The sequence below is a fragment of the Tursiops truncatus genome, chromosome 2 (genome assembly GCF_011762595.2).
Source record: "Tursiops truncatus isolate mTurTru1 chromosome 2, mTurTru1.mat.Y, whole genome shotgun sequence".
NCBI classification, from domain to species: Eukaryota; Metazoa; Chordata; class Mammalia; order Artiodactyla; family Delphinidae; genus Tursiops; species Tursiops truncatus.
The window spans coordinates 81,728,371-81,744,141 of record NC_047035.1 but is presented as its reverse complement, the minus strand read 5'-3'; the positions used below and the strand labels follow the sequence as shown (position 1 = coordinate 81,744,141).

The 15,771-nt window shown below is 40.5% G+C and overlaps 1 protein-coding gene across 13 annotated transcripts in view; it reads left to right on the top strand.

The window, feature by feature from the left end:
• Positions 1–15,771, top strand: part of RASGRP1 (RAS guanyl releasing protein 1) — a 1,027,205-nt gene that overhangs the window by 983,965 nt on the left and 27,469 nt on the right. For all 13 annotated transcript variants that reach the window (XM_073800719.1, XM_073800720.1, XM_073800725.1 and 10 more), the window contains 3 exons: positions 11,761–11,823; positions 12,766–12,897; positions 14,823–14,976. In XM_073800719.1, coding sequence (XP_073656820.1) covers positions 11,761–11,823; positions 12,766–12,897; positions 14,823–14,976 — 349 coding nt within the window. The remainder of the gene's footprint in view (positions 1–11,760; positions 11,824–12,765; positions 12,898–14,822; positions 14,977–15,771) is intronic.

The following is a 15,771-nucleotide window of genomic DNA, read 5'->3' as shown; positions in this document are numbered from 1 at the left end:
GTGTGTGTGTGTGTGTGTGTGTGTGTGTGTGTGTGTATGTACCACATCTTCTTTATACTTTCGTCTCTTGATGGACACTTAGGTTGCTTCCATATCTTAGCTATTGTGAATAATGCTGCATTGAACACATGGCTGCATATATCTCTTCTAATTAATGTTTTTGTTTTCTTCAGATAAATACGCAGGAGTGGAAATTCTGGACCATATGGTAGTTCTATTTTTAATTTTTTGAGGAACCTCCATACTGTTTTCCATAGTGGCTGCACCAATTTATGTTCCCAGCAACAGCGTGCAAGGGTTCTGTTTTCTCCAGATCTTCACCAACACTTGTCATTTGTTGTCTTTTTGATAACAGCCATTCTAACAAGTGTGAGATGATACCTCGTTGTGGTTTTGATTTGCATTTTCCTGATGATCAGTAATGTTGAGCATCTTCTCATGTGGCTTTTGGCCATTTGTCTTCCTTGGGGAAAATGTATATACAGATCCTCTGCCAGTTTTTTAATCACGTTGGTTTTTTGATGTTGAGTTGTATGAGTTCTTTGTATGTTTTGGATATTAACCCCTTATTGGATATATCATTTGCAAATATCTTCACCATTTAGTAGGTGGCCTTTTCATTTTGTTGGTGGTTTCTTTTCCTTCACTGTGCGAAAGCTTTAGTTAGATATAGTCCCATTTGGTTGTTTTTTTTTTTTAATAAATTTATTTATTTATTTTTGGCTGTGTTGGGTCTTCGTTGCTGTGCATGGGCTTTCTCTAGTTGCAGCGAGCAGGGGCTACTCCTTGTTGCAGTGTGCAGGCTTCTTATTACAGTGACTTCTCGTTGCGGAGCATGGGCTCTAGGTGCGCAAACTTCAGTAGTTGTGGCATGCGGGCTCAGTAGTTGTGGCTCATGGGCCCTAGAGTGCAGGCTCAGTAGTTGTGGCGCACAGGCTTAGTTGCTCCGCAGCATGTGGGATCTTCCCAGCCCAGGGCTCGAATCTGTGTCCCCTGCACCAGCAAGAGAATTCTTAACCACTGTGCTATCAGGGAAGCCCTAGTCTCATTTGTTTATTTTTGCTTTTGTTTCCCTTGCCTGAGGAGACATATCCAAAAACAATGTTATGAAGACTGATGTCAAAGATCATATACCTATGTTTTCTTCTTTAAGTTTTATGGTTTCAGGTCTTACTTTTTTTTTTTTACATCTTTATTGGAGTATAATTGCTGTACAATGGTGTGTTAGTTACTGCTTTATAACAAACTGAATCAGTTATACATATACATATGTTCCCATATCTCTTCCCTCTTGCGTCTCCCTCCCTCCCACCCTCCCTATCCCACCCTCTAGGTAGTCACAAAGCACCGAGCTGATCTCCCTGTGCTATGTGGCTGCTTCCCACTAGCTATCTATTTTACGTTTGGTAGTGTATATATGTCCATGCTACTCTCTCGCTTTCTCACAGCTTACCCTTCCCCCTCCCCATATCCTCAAGTCCATTCTCTAGTAGGTCTGTGTTTTTATTCCTGTCTTACCCCTAGGTTCTTCATGACATTTTTTTTCTTAAATTCCATATATGTGTGTTAGTATACAGTATTTGTCTTTCTCTTTCTGACTTACTTCACTCTGTATGACAGAATCTAGGTCCATGCACCTCATTACAAATAGCTCAATTTCGTTTCTTTTTATGGCTGAGTAATATTCCATTGTATATATGTGCCACATCTTTATCCATTCATCCGATGATGGACACTTAGGTTGTTTCCATCTCCGGGCTATTGTAAATAGAGCTGCAATGAACATTTTGGTGCATGACTCTTTTTGAATTATGGTTTTCTCAGAGTATATGCCCAGTAGTGGGATTGCTGGGTCATATGGTAGTTCTATATTTACTTTTTTAAGGAATCTCCATACTGTTCTCCATAGTGGCTGTATCAGGTTACTTTCCCACCAACAGTGTAAGAGGGTTCCCTTTTCTCCACACCCTCTCCAGCATTTATTGTTTCTAGATTTTTTGATGATGGCCATTCTAACTGGTGTGAGATGATATCTCATTGTAGTTTTGATTCGCATTTCTCTAATGATAAATGATGTTGAGCATTCTTTCATGTGTTTGTTGGCAGTCTGTATATCTTCTTTGGAGAAATGTCTATTTAGGTCTTCTGCCCATTTTTGGATTGGGCTGTTTGTTTTTTTGCATGAGCTGCTTGTAAATTTTGGAGATTAATCCTTTGTCAGTTGCTTCATTTGCAAATATTTTCTACATTCTGAGGGTTGTCTTTTGGTCTTGTTTATGGTTTCCTTTGCTGTGCAAAAGCTTTGAAGTTTCATTAGGTACCATTTATTTTTGTTTTTATTTCCATTTCTCTAGGAGGTGGGTCAAAAAGGATCTTGCTGTGATTCATGTCATAGAGTGTTCTGCCTATGTTTTCCTCTAAGAGTTCGATAGTTTCTGGCCTTACATTTAGATCTTTAATCCATTTGGAGCTTATTTTTGTGTATGGTGTTAGAGAGTGATCTAATCTCATACTTTTACATGTAACTGTCCAGTTTTCCCAGCACCACTTATTGAAGAGGCTGTCCTTTCTCCACTGTACATTCCTGCCTCCTTTATCAAAGATAAGGTGACCATATGTGCATGGGTTTATCTCTGGGTTTTCTGTCCTTTTCCATTGATTTATATTTCTGTTTTTGTACCAGTACCATACTGTCTTGATTACTGTAGCTTTCTAGTATAGTCTGAAGTCAGGGAGCCTGATTCCTCCAACTCTGTTTTTCGTTCTCAAGATTGCTTTGGCTATTCGGGGTCTTTTATGTTTCCATACAAATTGTGAAATTTTTTGTTGTAGTTCTGTGAAAACTGCCAGTGGTAGTTTGATAGGGATTGCATTGAATCTGTAGATTGCTTTGGGTAGTAGAGTCATTTTCACAGTGTTGATTCTTCCAATCCAAGAACATGGTATATCTCTCCATCTATTTGTATCATCTTTAATTTCTTTCATCAGTGTCTTATAATTTTCTGCATACAGGTCTTTTGTCTCCTTAGGTAAGTTTATTCCTAGATATTTTATTATTTTTGTTGCAGTGGTAAATGGGAGTGTTTTCTTGATTTCACTTTCAGATTTTTCATCGTTAGTGTATAGGAATGCCAGAGATTTCTGTGCATTAATTTTGTATCCTGCTACTTTACCAAATTCATTGATTAGCTCTAGTAGTTTTCTGGTAGCATCTTTAGGATTCTCTAAGTATAGTATCATGTCATCTGCAAACAGTGACAGCTTTACTTCTTCTTTTCCGATTTGGATTCCTTTTATTTCCTTTCCTTCTCTGATTGCTGTGGCTAAAACTTCCAAAACTATGTTGAATAAGAGTGGTGAGAGTGGGCAACCTTGTCTTCTTCCTGATCTTAGTGGAAGAGCTTTCAGTTTTTCACCATTGAGGATGATGTTGGCTGTGGGTTTGTCATATATGGCCTTTATTATGTTGAGGAAAGTTCCCTCTATGCCTACTTTCTGCAGGGTTTTTATCATCAATGGGTGTTGAATTTTGTCAAAAGCTTTCTCTGCATCTATTGAGATGATCATATGGTTTTTCTCCTTCAATTTGTGAATATGGTGTATCACGTTGATTGATTTGCGTATATTGAAGAATCCTTGCATTCCTGGAATAAACCCCACTTGATCATGGTATATGATCCTTTTAATGTGCTGTTGGATTCTGTTTGCTAGTATTTTGTTAAGGATTTTTGCATCTATGTTCATCAGTGATATTAGCCTGTAGTTTTCTTTCTTTGTGACATCCTTGTCTGGTTTTGGTATCAGGGTGATGGTGGCCTCGTAGAATGAGTTTGGGAGTATTCCTCCCTCTGCTATATTTTGGAAGAGTTTGAGGAGGATAGGTGTTAGCTCTTCTCTAAATGTTTGATAGATTTCGCCTGTGAAGCCATCTGGTCCTGGGCTTTTGTTTGTTGGAAGATTTTTAATCACATTTTCAATTTCAGTGCTTGTGATTGGTCTGTTCATATTTTCTATTTCTTCCTGATTCCGTCTTGGCAGTTGTGCATTTCTAAGAATTTGTCCATTTCTTCCAGGTTGTCCCTTTTATTGGCATAGAGTTGCTTGTAGTAATCTCTCATGATCTTTTGTATTTCTGCAGTGTCAGTTGTTACTTCTCCTTTTTCATTTCTAATTCTATTGATTTGAGTCTTCTCCTTTTTTTTCTTGATGAGTCTGGCTACTGGTTTATCAATTTTGTTTATCTTCTCAAAGAACCAGCTTTTAGTTTTATTGATCTTTGCTATCGTTTCCTTCATTTCTTTTTCATTTCTTTCTGATCTGATCTTTATTTCTTTCCTTCTGCTAACTTTGGAGTTTTTTTGTTCTTCTTTCTCTGATTGCTTTAGGTGCAAGGTTAGGTTGTTTATTCGAGATGTTTCCTGTTTCTTAAGGTAGGATTGTATTGCTATAAACTTCCCTCTTAGAACTGCTTTCGCTGCATCCCATAGGTTTTGGGTCATCATGTCTCCGTTGTCATTTGTTTCTAGGTATTTTTTTATTTCCTCTTTGATTTCTTCAGTGATCACTTCGTTATTAAGTAGTGTATTGTTTAGCCTCCATGTGTTTGTGTTTTTTACAGATCTTTTCCTGTAATTGACATCTAGTCTCATAGCTTTGTGGTCGGAAAAGGTACTTCATACAATTTCAATTTTCTTAAATTTACCAAGGCTTGATTTGTGACCCAAGATATGATCTATCCTGGAGAATGTTCCATGAGCACTTTAGAGAAATGTGTATTCTGTTGATTTTGGATGGAATGTCCTATAAATATCAATTAAGTCCATCTTGTTTAATGTATCATTTAAAACTTGTGTTTCCTTATTAATTTTCATTTTGGATGATCTGTCCATTGGTGAAAGTGGGGTGTTAAAGTCCCCTACTATGAATATGTTACTGTCTATTTCCCCTTTTATGGCTGTTAGTATTTGCCTTATGTATTGAGGTACTCCTATGTTGGGTGCAGAAATATTTACAATTGTTATATCTTCTTCTTGGATCGATCCCTTGATCATTATGTAGTGTCCTTCTTTGTCTCTTCTTATCGTCTTTATCTTAAAGTCTATTTTCTCTGACATGAGAATTGCTACTCCAGCTTTCTTTTGGTTTCCATTTGCATGGAATATCTTTTTCCATCCCCTCACTTTCAGTCTGTATGTGTCTCTAGGTCTGAAGTGGGTCTCTTGTAGACAGCATATATATGGGTCTTGTTTTTGTATCCATTCAGCCAGTCTGTCTTTTGGTGGGAGCATTTAATCCATTTACATTTAAGGTAATTATCGATAGGTATGTTCCTATTACCATTTTCTTAATTGTTTGGGGTTTGTTTTTGTAGGTCTTTTCCTTCTCTTGTTTTTCCTGCCTAGAGAAGTTCATTTAGCATTTGTTGTAAAGCTGGTTTGGTGGTGCTGAACTCTCTCAGCTTTTTCTTGTCTGTAAAGGTTTTAATTTCTCCATCGAGTTTGAATGAGATCCTTGCTGGGTAGAGTAATCTTGGTTGTAGATTTTTCTCCTTCATCACTTTAAATATGTCCTGCCAGTCCCTACTGGCTTGCAGAGTTTCTGCTGAAAGATCCACTGTTAACCTTATGGGGATTCTCTTGTGTGTTATTTTTCCCTTGCTGCTTTTAATATGTTTTCTTTGTATTTAATTTTTGATAGTTTGATTAATATGTGTCTTGGCGTGTTTCTCCTTGGATTTATTCTGTATGGGACTCTGTGTGCTTCCTGGACTTGATTAACTATTTCCTTTCCCATGTTAGGGAAGTTTTCAACTATAATCTCTTCAAATATTTTCTCAGTCCCTTTCTCTCTTCTTCTTCTGGAACCCCTATAATTTGAATGTTGGTGCATTTAATGTTGTCCCAGAGGTCTCTGAGACTGTCCTCAGTTCTTTTCATTCTTTTTCCTTTATTCTGCTCTGCAGTAGTTATTTCCACTATTTTATCTTCCTGGTCACTTATCCATTCTTCTGCCTCAGTTATTCTGCTATTGATCGCATCTCTAGAGTATTTTTAATTTCATTTATTGTGTTGTTCATTGTTGCTTCTTTCATCTTTAGTTCTTCTAGGTCCTTGTTAAATGTTTCTTGCATTTTCTCTATTCTATTTCCAAGATCTTGGATCATCTTTACTGTCATTATTCTTAATTCTTTTTCAGGTAGACTGCCTATTTCCTCTTCATTTTTTAGGTCTGGTCGGTTTTCATCTTGCTCCTTCATCTGCTGTGTTTTTCTGTCTTCTCATTTTGCTTATCTTACTGTGTTTGGGGTCTCCTTTTTGCAGGCTGCAGGTTCGTAGTTCCCGTTGTTTTTGGTGTCTGTCCCCAGTGGCTAAAGTTGGTTCAGTGGGTTGTGTAGGCTTCCTGGTCGAGGGGACTAGTGCCTGTGTTCTGGTGGATGAGGCTGGATCTTGCCTTTCTGGTGGGCAGGTCCACATCTGGTGGTGTGTTTTGGGGTGTCTGTGGACTTATTATGATTTTAGGCAGCCTCTCTGCTAATGGGTGGGGTTGTGTTCCTGTGTTGCTAGTTGTTTGGCATAGGGTGTCCAGCACTGTAGCTTGCTGGTCGTTGAGTGAAGCTGGGTGCTGGTGTTGAGATGGAGATCTCTGGGAGATTTTCACCATTTGATATTATGTGGAGCTGGAAGGTCTCTTGTGGACCAGTGTCCTGAAGTTGGCTCTCCCACGTCAGAGGCACAGCACTGACTCCTGGCTGCAGCACCAAGAGCCTTTCATCCACACAGCTCAGAATAAAAGGGAGAAAAAGTATAAAGAAAGAAAGAGGAAGGAAGGAAGGAAGAAAAAGAAATAGAGAGGGAGGGAGGAAGGAAGGGAGGAAGGGGATAAAATAAAATAAAGTAAGATAAAATAAAATAAAGTTATTAATATAAAGAATAATTAAGAAATTTTTTTAAAAAAGAAAAAACAAACCGGACAGATAGAACGCTAGGACAAATGGTGAAAGCAAAGCTATACAGACAAAATCTCACACAGAAGCATACACACACACACTCACAAAAAGAGGAAAAGGGGGAAAAGATCATAAACCTTGCTCTTAAAGTCCACCTCCTCAATTTGGACTGATTTGGGATGATTCATTGTCTATTCATGTATTCTACAGATGCAGGGTACATCGAGTTGATTGTGAAGCTTTAATCCGCTGCTTCTGAGGCTGCTGGGAGAGATTTCCCTTTCTCTTCTTTGTTTGCACAGCTCCTGCGTCTCAGCTTTGGATTTGGCCCTGCCTCTGCGTGTAGGTCACTGGAGGGCGTCTGTTTTTCGCTCAGGACAGGGTTAAAGGAGCAGCTGCTTCGGGGGCTCTGGCTCACTCAGGCCGGGGGAGGGAGGGGTATGGATGCGGGAGAGCCTGCAGTTGCAGAGGCCGGCGGAACGTTGCACCAACCTGAAGCATGCCACGTGTTCTCCCGGGGAAGTTGTCCCTGGATCCCGGGACCCTGGCAGTGACGGGCTGCACAGGCTCCCGAGAGGGCAGGTGTGGATAGTGACCTGTGCTCACACACAGGCTTCTTGGTGGCAGCAGCAGCAGCCTTAGCGTCCCATGCCTGTCTCTGGGGTCCGCACTGTTAGCCGCGGCTCACGCCCGTCTCTGGAGCTCCTTTAAGCAGAGCTCTTAATCCCCTCTCCTCGTGCTCCAGGAAACAAAGAGGGAAGAGAAAGTCTCTTGCCTCTTCGGCAGGTCCATACTTTTCCCCGGACTCCCTCCCAGCTAGCCGTGGTGCACTAACCCCCTGCAGGCTGTGTTCACGCCGCCAACCCCAGTCCTCTCCCTGTGCTCCAACCGAAGCCCGAGCCTCAACTCCCAGCCCCGCCCGCCTCGGCGGGTGAGCAGACAAGCCTCTCGGGCTGGTGAGTGCCGGTGGGCACCGATCCTCTGTGACGGAATCTCTCCGCTTTGCCCTCCGCACCCCTGTTGCCGTGCTCTCCTCCGTGGCTCTGAAGCTTTTCCCCTCCACCACCCGCAGTCTCCACCCGCAAAGGGGCTTCCTAATGTGTGGAACCCTTTCCTCCTTCACAGCTCCCTTCCAGAGGTGTAGGTCCCATCTCTATTCTTTTGTCTCTGTTTATTCTTTTTTCTTTTGCCCTACCCAGGTATGTCTGGAATTTCTTGCCTTTTGGGAGGTCTGGGGTCTTCTGCCAGCGTTCAGTAGGTGTTCTGTAGGAGTTGTTCCACGTGTAGATGTATTTCTGGTGTATCTGTAGGGAGGAAGGTGATCTCCACCTCTTATTCTTCCACCATCTTCCTGATTCCCCTCTAAGAATATCTGCCAAACCGCAGAGAAAACACTTTGATGACTACATGTGATATGGGAGCATAAGGTGAAGTTCAGCACACTCTCAAGTTGACATCTCTTAGGTAAAACTGGGACCCCCAAAGGGCTCTCCAAACTCCTGAACTCCACACTATGGAGGCAGCCCTTTGGATATGCTGCCTCTCTGCTTCCAGGCAGCTCAGGTCTTACATTTAAGTTCGTAATCAGTTTTGAATTCATTTTTGTGCATAGTGTCCAGTTTGCATAGTGTCCAGAATAGTCCAGTTTGATTCTTTTGCATGTAACTCTCCAGTTTCCACAATACCATTTATTTAAGAGACTGTCTTTTCTCCATTGTATGTTCTTGCCTCCTTTGTTTTAGATTAATTAACCATAAGTGTGTGGGTTAATTTCTGGGCTCTTTATTCTGTTCCATTGATCTACTTGTTTGTTTTTGTGCCAGTACCATACAGTTTTGATGACTGTAGCTTTGTAGTATAGTCTGAAGTCCAGGAGTGTGATACCTCCAGCTCTATTCTTCTTTCTCAAGATTGTTTTGCTCTTTGGGGACTTTTCTTTCCATAGAATTTTAGAATTATTTGTTTTAGTTCTGTGAAAAATGCCATTGGTGTTTTGATAGGATTGCATTGAATCAGTAGGTTGCCTTGGGTAGGATGGTCATTTTAACGGTATTCTTCTAATCCATGAATATGGTATATCTTTCCATCTGTTCTGTCATCTTCAGTCTTTTTCATCAGTGTCTTAAAGTTTTCTGACTGTGGGTCTTTTACTTACATAGTTGGATTTATTCCTGGATATTCTGTCCTTTTTGATGTGATTTAAATGGGATTGTTTTCTTAATTTCTCTTTCTGATAGTTCCTTGTTAGTATATAGAAATGCAACAGATTTTTATATATTAATCTTGTACCCTGCAACTTTACTGAATTTTTATGAACTCTGGTAGTATTTTGGTGGTATATTTAGGATTTTCTATGTATAGTATCATGTCATCTTCAAACAGTAACAGTTTTACTTCTTCTTTTCCAATTTGGATTCATTTCTTTTTCTTGTCTGATTGCTCTGGCTAGGAATAAAAGTGGTGAGAGTGGGCATCCTTGTCTTGTTCCTGATCGTAGAAGAAATTCAGTTTTCACCATTGAGTATGATGTTAGCTGTGGGCTTATAATATATGGCATTTACTATGTTGAGGTATGTTCCCTCTATACATCTTCATGGAAAGTTTTTTTTAGTCATAAATTGTTGAATTTTCTCAAATCCTTTTCTGTATCTATTGAGATGATCATATGATTTTTATTCTTTATTTATATATTCTTCAATTTGTCAATGAGGTATATCCCACTGACTGATTTGTGGATATTGAACTATCCTTGCATTCATTGGATAAATTCCACTTGTTCATGGTGTATAATTCTTTTAATATATTGTTGTATTTGGTTTGCTAATATTTTGTTGAGAATTTTTGAATCTATGTTCATCATATTTTTATCACTGATATTAGCCTGTAATTTTCTTTTTTTGTGATATCTTTGACTGGTTTTAGTAGCAGGGTGATGCTGGCCTTGTAGAATGAGTTAGGAAGTGGTCCTTCTTCTGCAGTTTTTTGGAATAGTTTGATAGGTGTTTACTCTTTTCTAAATGTTTGGTAGAATTCACCTGTGAAGCCATCTGGTCCTGGACTTTTGTTTGCTGCAAGTTTGTTTTTGTTTTGTTTTTTTTTAATTACTGATTCAATTTCATTATTGGTAATTGGTCTGCTCATATTTTCTATTTCTTCCCGGCTCAGTCTTGGAAGATTGTACATGTCTAGGAATTTGTACCTTTCTTCTAGGTTGTCCATTTTATTGGCATGTAACTGGTTGTAGTAATCTCTTACGTTCTTTTATATTTCTGTGGTATTGATTGTAACTTCTTTTTTATTTCTGATTTTATTGATTTGGGCCCTCCCATTTTTTTTTCTTGAAGAGTCTAACTATTTAGATCTGAAGTGCATCTCTTGTAGGCAGCATACATATGGATCTTGGTTTTGTATCCATTCAGCCACTCCATGTCTTTTGACTGAAGCATTTAGTCCATTTACATTTAAAGTAATTATTGATAGGCATGTACTTGTAATTTTAAATCTTAGATTTTTTAAATACTTCAGAGGCTTTTCTGAATTCTAAATAGTTTTTATAACTTCAGTAAATTAAAATTATAAACAGTAAAGCTAACATTACCTTAGATGTTCCAAAGCTATGCATAAACTTAATAAGATTTGAATTTAAAATCACAAGTGTAAATCCCTTAATTGTATATTCCAGATTGAAGTTTCAAGACTCTTGTTCTAATATGCTCTTAAACATTAAGGTATATAAGATTTCAAAAGGCATAGATCCCTTCCTAATAAAAAAATCAGTAATATGATTTGGCCTGTTTTTTACTTTGCTATATTTAAGTCTGAGTTTTCCAAGGGTTAAAATATGCATAGCCACTGAAAGAAGACTGCACAGCCCCAGTTAATTGAGACATCTGCTGGCTGCTCAGTGGATTCCTCTCAGGGGCCCTGCTGAAATTCACGGAGCCCTGGATTGTGGTTAATTTGACATGGTTTTTAGAGGAGAAAGAGGGCAGTGTCTTGCGGGGCACACAGCCCACATAGCCTGATTCCTCAGTATGTTGATGGAAGAGGGTAGGACCACCCAGGTTCGTCACTGGATTGGATTTTGCTTTTCTGTGACCTTTACAGTAAACACTTATTCTTTCCATATATCTCTAGAGATGCGTGAACTTGGTGGAACTTTGTTATTCTTTCTTGTTCTTAGAATGGCATCATTCTCGTGGAATATTCCGAATGGTATTGATCCTTAATGTGCTCTCCAGTTGTATCTGGATCATTCACATGGCTTTTTCTGACTTGCTATTACAACCTGTAAGATCAATCTACTGACATTTTCTAGGCATGTATTATCATTTTCCTATTATTGCCTTGATTATCATTACATCTGAATATTTATTCCTTCCCTTTCTTCTAATTCAATGCACAGATTTTTTATCAGTTGCTGAAAAGATAAGAACAAGCTCTTCTTTTTAGCTTGTCTCCAGCAGACTCCTAGTCTTGGGCATGGGCAGAGGTCACTTGCCCCTTCTTTACCTCTTACAGGTCACCTGTGTGGGGACATTGCTGTGCTGTTGACTTCCTACTTCTGCAGAGGAGATGCTGTGGCCTTCTTCCATAAGCGGCTTCAGCATGGGCTAAAGTCACCATCTTTGCCCTTCATAAGCATACAGCTGCACACATTGAGTTGGTTTTATCCTATGGCCAGGGAGAGAAGAAACATTAAAAGAAACTATTTGTGGGGCTGGAGGGAGGGTAGTTTTAGCAATACTTGCAAAGATGAAAGGTTGTTTGGTTTCTATAACAGAGGCTTCCATTTCCCTTAACCACAGCCATACCTATAAGGATGCCTTGGCAAAGAATTCACCAGGGCTTTGCCTGAAGATCTGCTATTTTGTAAGGTAACATTTCTGCATGCACTTGGGACTTTGTGGAGTGGGGTGAAATGAAAGAGCCAGAGACTCTAGCTCTTTCCTTGTCCTCCCTGCCTTTCCCTTTCTGACCATCTATACAACACCTCTGGACAGACCAGAAAGGGCAATTGTTAGTACTGGAAATTCCTCAGAGAGCATAGTCGGTTTTTTCTGATGTGCCTGAGCTTAATATTTTATACCAATGTTTTTGTCAACCTTCCAGCATTTTGGTATCAAGTGACATAAGGGAAAGGTTATTTTGTTTGTTTTTATTCCCAAGTATAAAAGTAATGTAGCTCATATTAGAGCACTTTGAAAATATAGAGAAGAAGAATATAACTATAGTAATAATCACTTATATCCAACTACCTATTTTGGTATATTTCCCTTGTCTCTTTCCAAGTAGGTTTTTTAACATAGTAGAGATCAAAATACATACAAAATTTTGTATCCTGTAGTTTTCACTTAACTTTAAATCATAGGAATCTTCTCTAGTCATTAAAAACTTTTTGTAAACATTATTTTTAATGGCCATGTAATATCCTGAGGTATAATAAAGTGTAATTTACAGATGCATTGTCCAATCTTTGGACGTTTGGTTTGTCTGCCATTGTCTTATTTATCATTCTCTCTGATACACATGGTTGTGCCTAAATCTTTGCAGTGGCTTCCTTCATTATGATTCATCTTATCATAGCATAGCATTTAATATGTGGGGCGCAGAGGACTGTCAGTGGGTGGTTTTCTTCTCTTCCCCCCACCCCTACTCCAGTTCCTTATATTCTGTGTAGAGAATATAGATTCTATATTCCCAGGAATATAGAACAAACCAGCCCGTCTTTTTCTGAATCCTTTTTGCGGGAAGAACCCACCACAATGTAAGTCCTTGGCTTCAGTTTTGGCTTGTGTTTTTTAAATCCCACCATGTAGGTATTGGATAACAGAATTCTGGATCATGTTTAAAATAGATGCCAGCTTGGCAAGCACTATGGAAGAGTTTCAGGAACTGGTGAAAGCTAACGGCGAGGAGCTGCACTGCCGCCTGATTGACACAACTCAAATGTGAGTGTCGTGGTTTTGACGCCTCTTTCGAAACCACCTCCCTCCTGTAATACAACCCAGGCCACTCAGCAAGGCTCTGCGTCCCGCTGTGACGTCTGCTCTACCCACCCCAAGAAGCCCTCAGGCAGGTTCAGATGGCCTCATGAAAGAGAAAAGCTTGACATGTAGCAGGAAAGCAGAGAAGCCCCCTGGTGATAACAGTGTACGTGACCAATATCCAAGAGTAGGAAAAAAGTCTCAGTGAAAAAGAAATCAGGAAGCCAGATATTGACTAAAATTTGTATAAATCCCAATAAACTGAAAGTGTGGTGACTAAATTGGTGCCTCTTCAGCAGCTAACGCCTGGAGGGCCCCTGCACTTATAAATGGGGAAGGGACTGCTGGAAAATGGATCGAGCAAAGGGTTTATAACATATTCGGTAGGCCAGAAAGTTCTGCAAGAGACACTTAGACCTATGCAGAGATAGAAAGGATCTCAGGAATACTGCATATTATTCCTTGGATTTCTTATTTATGAGATGGTCCCACTCTGGAAAAATGAATGCCTGTCCTAATCTGGGGAGAGGAGAGTACACTCATCATATGCTAAGGTTTTCACAATGTGGCCCCTTTGTTTTAGAATAATACAGATCCCTAGGACATAGAATTCTAGGACTGAAACATATTTTCAAGATGATTTTATCCAACGTCCTGGGAAACAGGCTCAGCAAGGCTTGCTTTTCTGGGGTCACACAGCTAGCTGAGTTAATGGCAGAGCAGAATCTGGACTGTGAGAGCCCTCAGTGCCCTGTGCCGTGGCCGTGTGGAAATGATTTCCAAATCACATGTCAGAGTCCCAATTAAATCTACATAGCGGGTTGGACTCTCTGTACTTCTTTGTTTAGAATTATAATAACTTGAGAGGTAAAAGAAGGTTTTACAGTAACAGTGTCTCCATTTTTTAAATGCAGCACACAGGGCCCAGGGCAGTTCTCAAACCCTGATTTCCTTATCCCAATACACCCCTAGCTGACTTTCCTCTACCAATATTTTCCACAGTATATTCTTTAGGAATTAGTCAGTGGGATATTGCCCGACCAGATATACTTGAGAAAGAGAGAGTCGAACTTCCTTTTTGCAATGCATCTCAGAGTGTGTAATATGCTCTTTGGCTAAGGGGGCTGCAGAATTTGTAGCATTTCCCAAACTCATTTGACCACAGAACCCTTTTGTCAAGAGACAAGGTTCTCAGGAATACAGGTTTGGGAAACACAGATCTGCAGCCTGCTACCTTTCTCTTTGCTTCCTTAGTGTAGGAAATTGAAACTGAGTAAGAAACACGTGGATTGATTACAAGAAAATGTGTGGGGGGCTAACTCTAGGGTTAGCTAGACTTCCTTGGTCATTTCAGTGGCTGGGGACATTCGAGGAAAATGCCACAAGTCTGCCCAGAGTGACCACCTGTTCCTACACATGATTACCCAGCATGGCATCTCCTCTCTGTGGTTCTCTGTGCTTTTCTGGCATGAAAACTGCCCCACTACCTTGAGATTTCCAACCACATAGAGTCCCCATCACCCTCATGAGATGAGGAAACACACAGAAGGCATGGAGAGAGCAGACCTGCCAGGGCTACACAGAGGAGCCAGGACACTGTGAACAATGCCCGAGACTCTGTCCTTCCCACAGACTTAAGACAAATGCATTTTACCCAGTTCCCATGGCACGTTCAGAAGGCTCAGGGAAAACCATCAAAGCTTCCTAGTCGCCACCGTAGGAAAAACTGATGTGGGGAAACTGTTAATGCATTGCTTTGACCAAGGAAAGTTAGGTAACGGTGCTTTGCATAGTCTTGTGGGAAGCGTTAATGGATTTATTTGCATTAAAAAGCAATTTTGATTTATTCTTTTTCCCTGTCTTCTCCCTTTCATTTTAACCCACAAAAGCAATGCCCGTGACTGGTCCAGGAAACTGACTCAAAGGATAAAATCGAACACCAGCAAGAAACGAAAAGTCTCCCTGCTCTTTGACCATCTGGAACCAGAAGAGCTCTCCGAGCACCTTACCTACCTGGAGTTCAAGTCCTTCCGGAGGATATCTGTATGTACCCGAGGGGCCGGAGAAAAGCTTCCCTGGGATATCTCTGAAAATAAGCAGAGGAATTCAACAGGCCATCCACCTCCTAACCCTAGAGGCCCCCTCAGCGCTGGTAGGCTTTCCCATCACTCTGTGTCGTTGGGAAAATCAGGACACGCTGCCTTGTTTGTTGCTCCTGCTTTGCTGCACGCTCCCATCCTCCAAGCCCACCTCCCTCAGCCCACCACTCGCTCAAGTGGCAATACTGTGGGCACACATGGTACCCTGCACACGTGAGTGTACACACAACATGCATGCGCATACACACACACACACACACATTTTATTCCTGATAATCATTAGGCTTCCAGAATGGTTTTAATTTTCCTCCAAAAAAATGAGGCTAAGTCCTGTAAGAGGACTTGAATTCATTCTAGAATAGGCTTTGGATGGCTGTGGGAAATCTCAAAATAAATCAGATGCTACTGGTCTAGCCCAGAATTTACCTAAACCCTTGAGGTGGTGCTGACATGGCCCAGCAGTCTCCCCTGATTCTAGAGAGAAGTTGTGCTGACACAAACCTTGCTCACTGAAACTCCATATGTGATACCAAAGAACACCAGCTCCATACAAGAGAACTTGCCAACAGAGCCTCACTGGCCGATATGATTTCCTGAGAAATGACTCCATTCAGCCCCCACCGCTATGGAAAGATACAGTTCTGAGCTTTGCTCTAAAAGTAGAGACTACCTAGTTGCTGGATGCATTTCTTAGATGTACCTGTTCCCTGCTGAGGTGATGGAGGCCCAGGGGTGGCTT